The following is a 5,399-nucleotide window of genomic DNA, read 5'->3' on the forward strand; positions in this document are numbered from 1 at the left end:
GCAGGAATGGATACGGAGCCACAAACCGAGCCGGAGCAGGTCCCCCCGAGCGCGCGCGAGCCGAGCCGAACCGAACAGCCGAGCCGAGTCCCCTCCGCCAGAGCGCGCCACGAGTGTCGGTCCCCGTCACCGCTCCCCGCCATCGGCGCCATTTTGTAGTCAGTAGTCGGTCCGGCGTTCTTTTGGTGCCTTTCTCCTGTGATTTGTTTGTTTATTTATTCAGTGGTGTGGTATAGTGTGGATTTTATTATTGACTTTCTGTGAGTACCTTTGCGTTACGTTTATCCAAAATATTTGTTTGTCTCAATGTTCTAATGTATTTGTTTTGATTGCAGGATACTTGACCTAACCACCTAACCAATAACCAACAATGTTGTGTGACGTCTGCGGAAGGAATTTTAATGACGCATCTAATTTAAGAAGACACAAGTTGACGCACAATGTAGCAGGAAAATCTTTTCAATGTGGACAGTGTGACAAAACCTTCGCTCGCTCCGATCATTTGAAAAAGCATGCCCAAGCCATGCACGGAGTGAGGTTAGTTGCCCTGGAATATCCTCTTGTTTTGGTCGTAGATGGAGGCTTATTTAACGTTTCTGACTCGGACATTTCTGTCCTAAATAAGTTTGTTTTGGTTTTGACTCGGGCCCTTTGCCCTCATATGTGTATGGTGTAACTCTGACTCGGACATTTCTGTCTCAAATGTATTTGTTGTGGTTTCCTGACCTGGGCCTTTTGGCCTCAAGTGTAGTTTTGTTATCCTGACCTAGGCCTTTAAGCCTCTAATGTAATTTTGTTTTCATGACGTGGACTATTAAGTCTCCAAAGATGGTGATAGTGGTGAGCGAGGTTGCTGTAATGCTTGGGAGAACTGATCAGATAAGTAGAACTTCGAACTTCTATTTCGTATCGTTACCTTGATTTTAAAGTGTTTCTGTACATGTGAATTTCAAGTACTAATGTTAGTTCTCTTAATTTCAGGGAGGATGCTATAAAGGCAACTAACGACCCTAGCCTAAGTGAACATAAATGTCCACGGTGTGATAAGTCATATGCACACAAGTAAGTTTAACGGTTCGTTACTTCACTAACAAGGGAACCTTTTCAGGTGTAAATCTCCGATTTCGTTGGTACTCCGAAAATTTAAAGGTTATCATAATAGAAGTCGGATGGCACTTGAAATTTTTCCTAAACTTAACATTTACCAGGGGTTTACTTAAGCCTGACACTGTTTTTTGCTCCAAATATCCCTCTACCGCTTTAACGGTTCAAAATAGAGCAAAACGGACAAAATTTTGGCCCAAAGGACGCTACTTTGACGAGTTACCCCTTAGAACACTGCTCCACATTTTTCAAAAAATATTTTTTTCTAACACCTTACTCCTACCTTTTATAGGGGAAAACTGAATGTCAGGTTTAGGAAAAGTTTCAAGTGCCATCCGATTTCTACATAAATAACCTTCAAATTTTCCAAGTTTCAACGAAATCGGAGATTTACACCTGAAAAGGTTCCCGTAAGTGATTCTAATTATTGTATAATATTCCTAAAATGATACGTATTATAGGCCAAGCCTGCGGAGACACATGTTGAGCCATGAAAGAATCGAGAGAAGGCAGAGTCAGGAAGCACAAGTGATTGACAGGTAAGTGGCCTAATTATTTCATGTTGGTGCTTAGAGTGCAAGTCTCCTATTAATATCAACTTTGTTTTATTTCAGCGGTGTTGAGGTGATGGAATGTGGTGAAATGTCGGGTGAAGAAGTGCCCCAAGAATGTGTTGTGAGGTCATATTTGTGTTTGTTTGGTTCTGTTTTCTGTCTTGATATCAACTGTTCATTTTGTTATAGAGATGAAGTGACTGCAAATACTGGAGTGGTGAATGAGGAAGAGAGGGTTGTGGATGAATGCTTTGAAGGGTGGGTACTATCAGTAAAGCCTCTTTCTTTCCTTCATATCTTTCCCTTGTTGGTGTGTTCTAATCTAGTGCGTTACAGGGATGTTGAGGGACATGTTAATTTGACATGCCCAAAATGTGGTGAAAATTGTACTACATACATCAGATTGAGACAACACCTTGTGAATGAGCATGACTATAAATTGGACATAGAACAGAAAGATTTTAAAAGTTTGGACGAATTTTGGATCTGGGAAGAAAGCATGGAACAGAAGGAGTTTTGCAGTTTTAGTAATCGACGTGGAGTAAGATCTTTGAAATCAGGGAAGAAATATTACTTTGACTGTCATAGAAGTGGCGTCTTTACTTCGAAAGGAACTGGGAAGAAATTTAGACCGGCTGACAAACAGACCTGCAAAATTGGGTCTGTTTGTCCTGCAACTATTCATTTGACAGTATCGGACTCTGGTGTACATATGGAATGGTCAAAGGAGCACTTCGGACATGAGTGTGATATAAACTTTTTAAAATTGACCGCCACTGAAAGGACTTTTATTGCTGACAGACTCAAGAATGGCACCTCTTTTGATGTAATTTTAGATGACATAAGAGACTCAGTGGAAACAACCTTTGACTTTAGACGATTGCATTTACTGGACAAGAGAGATTTATGGAATATTTTAAGGAAGGTTGAATTTAAACATCGACATGCTCACAAGAATGATGCTATTAGTGTTAGTAGAGACATTGAAAAGAAGAGGAATCAACAACCCTGTGAGGTTTTATAAGAAACAAGGCGAACCCTGTAGCAGGGGTCCGTAACTTATCATAACGCAAACATACGTTAGTTACTGACTGTACCGAAATTGAAGTTATTTCTTAACGTTACGTTATTTATCGTATCAGTATGGCCTGCGTTATTTTTTATACGGTATCAAAATAACGAAGAAGTTTCGGGTACAGCCCTAGACTGTTAAGCATGTAACCAACCTAAGTTTGGTTTGTGAATAACTTATAACACGGATGGCGTGAGTTATAAGTTAGTGTTACAACTTTAACCGACGGCTTGCTGTTAACTAGTTTAGTTTATAACTTTAGTTCGGTTGGAGATTAACTGTTAACTGTATGTTACGATTACACCTTTAACAAACCGCTGAAAAAAGTTGAACCAGTGAAAGGGCCAAATACGCAGACACCGTGCCAAGATAAGCGTGTCCGGCTTCGGGGCCGAGATCGATTAGTGCCTTGCTCAAAAAGAAGAACTCGTCCTTCTGTCTAGCTTTTGCGGTAGGCGCTCGCTATCGTTCCGCCTCGGGTCGGGTTTGGGATTGGAGTGGGTGAGTGGGGTCGGCTGAGTCCCACCTGAGACTTGACTGGGTCTCGCTGTTTCCTCGCCTGGATCGTGAACAAATCTATGATGTCATCAGACCACATCCGAGGCAAATCCAGTCGAGACCGGAGCAGCTCAAAGAAAGAATGAAACTCAGGTTAAAAGCAACTCGCCAGCTTGGTTTCGATCCCACGATCGCTCGGTGATCGTCCGAGACGCGACCCACTGGGCCAGGACGGATCTGTGGAGACGGCGGGCAGCGCGCTGGTCTGGTTCGCTCGGCAGTCGCCGCCGGCCACCGCTTGCTGCTGCCGCCTGCCGGGGCGAACGGCGGGCGAACAACAGCGGTGCGTTGCCTGCCCCCTGCAGCGATCCGCTTTGGCTCAGAGGGTAGCGCCTCGAACACGCACCGTGCGGACGGGGGTTCGACACCAAGCAGGCGAGATGCTTTTACGGATTCTTATTTCTTAGAGCTGCTTCAGTGTCGATTGGATTTGGCCCGGATGGCGTGAGGGAGGCGGATTTGTCTACGATCCAGGTCAGAGCGGAGGTCTGCATCGGTCCACCAATCCCTGTGGCGTCCGAGACCGACAGGTGCCAGTGAGATGCCCGAGCGGTCTACACTCCATCTCACTCGCACATGTTACTTTTCATGCGCTCCCGGGACTGGTGGACCGACCTATGAAGACCTCTGGGTCAGAGCTGACGAGTACTTTGGCAAATTGCGATGCGTTTCGGTAGGTACGGGGCATACCAATGGAGCGCAGAGCGGTAGTAAGAAGAACAAAAACGGAAGGTTGAAAGGCTCCCTCTACTAGGCAGAGTGGAGGAGCGCCGGGGGGAATGTAGAGGGCAGACGGGGAGGAGTGCGGGCGCCTCCCCACTTTCCGATTTTGTTCTTCTGCTTTATCAGAATCGACAACGTTTTAAAAGTTACCGCTACGTTTGTTGGTTAACTATAAGTTATGTGTGATAACACTAACTTACATCGAGCTAGTTTCGAGTTATAACGTGAACGTTTTGGCAGTAACTTTTAACTCTCGAGTTTCATTTAATTGTTACAGTTAGTAACGCACAATCATCCGTTTACTAAATTGTTGTTAAATATGTAACGGGGATTGCGCTAACGTATACTTAAAGTTACATCGTATAACGTTAAGTGCCACGTACTCGTTACGAGTTTGACGTTCAACATTAACATTTAAATTAACGTTTAAGGCCCATTTTCAATAAGTTACGGACCCCTGCCCTGTAGCTGCACATATGACAGTTGTAAACTTGGAATTGATGACTTTATGATTATTTTATGCACTCCTTACCAGGAAGCAGAGTTCGGCAACTACCTTGAAGAAAAAGTTTTAATTGACAGTACCCATGGCACAAATGACTATGATTTTCAATTGACAACGTTGGCCACTGTTCACTCAGCTGGTGCAGGTGTGCCAGTTATGTACTGCATTTCCTCCTCTGTGTCTATTGACTCTATGACTCTATTTTTTAATGTTGCTAAGACCACTCTTTCCAAGAAAACAAGCACGAAGGTTTTTATGTCTGACATGGCTGGAGAGTTTTACACTGCCTGGAAGAATGTTTTTGGTGACGCTGACTTGAATCTATTTTGTACCTGGCATGTTGACAAGCGGTGGCGCCTCAAAGTGAAGGAACAAGTCAAGGGTGTGAGTAAGCAGGCTGAAGTGTACAGAGGATTGATTGCTGTGAGGAATGTTTTGGATAAAGAGTAGTTTGAGATTTCTATGGCTGGAATGCGACAAAGGTTAGAAGAAGACGAGGATACAAGACCATTTTTGGGATATTTTGACAAGTATGAACGCCAGAAGGAGAAATGGGCATACTGCTACAGGGCTGGCTGCGGACTCAACACAAATATGTATGTAGAAGCCTTTTTTAAGAAATTGAAATATTCCTATATGAAGGGGAAGAAGCTTCGCAGGGTTGATGAGTGCCTTCATATTTTACTTCGACTTAGCAGGGATGTGGCATTTGAGAGACTTAGACGCAAATTCAAAGGTAATAATACATTTAAACAATCTGAGATTCATCGTGCTCACAGGTTAAGTGATGAGATGTCTGGTGATTGGCTGCAAGAGAATGTGACTGAAGTGATTCCTGGAACTACATGGAGAGTGAGAACTTTTATCCCTAATTTGACTCATT

General features: G+C 43.6%; 2 protein-coding genes across 2 annotated transcripts in view; both read left to right on the forward strand.

Annotated features, from left to right (window-relative positions):
* The first annotated feature begins 523 nt into the window (after positions 1-523).
* Positions 524-4,966, forward strand: LOC127749752 (uncharacterized). The gene is made up of 6 exons (XM_052269274.1): positions 524-537; positions 982-1,062; positions 1,566-1,643; positions 1,719-1,916; positions 1,995-2,668; positions 4,443-4,966. The coding sequence occupies exons 1-6, from the start codon at positions 524-526 to the stop codon at positions 4,964-4,966; spliced, it is 1,569 nt and encodes a 522-aa protein (XP_052125234.1).
* Positions 4,967-4,978: 12 nt separating this feature from the next.
* Positions 4,979-5,399, forward strand: part of LOC127749753 (uncharacterized) — a 1,882-nt gene continuing 1,461 nt past the window's right edge. The window contains exon 1 of the mRNA XM_052269275.1: positions 4,979-5,368. Within this exon, the coding sequence (XP_052125235.1) occupies positions 4,979-5,368 (390 nt within the window). The remainder of the gene's footprint in view (positions 5,369-5,399) is intronic.

This window comes from Frankliniella occidentalis, unplaced genomic scaffold (genome assembly GCF_000697945.3).
Source record: "Frankliniella occidentalis isolate FOCC.00 unplaced genomic scaffold, Focc_3.1 Scaffold88, whole genome shotgun sequence".
NCBI classification, from domain to species: Eukaryota; Metazoa; Arthropoda; class Insecta; order Thysanoptera; family Thripidae; genus Frankliniella; species Frankliniella occidentalis.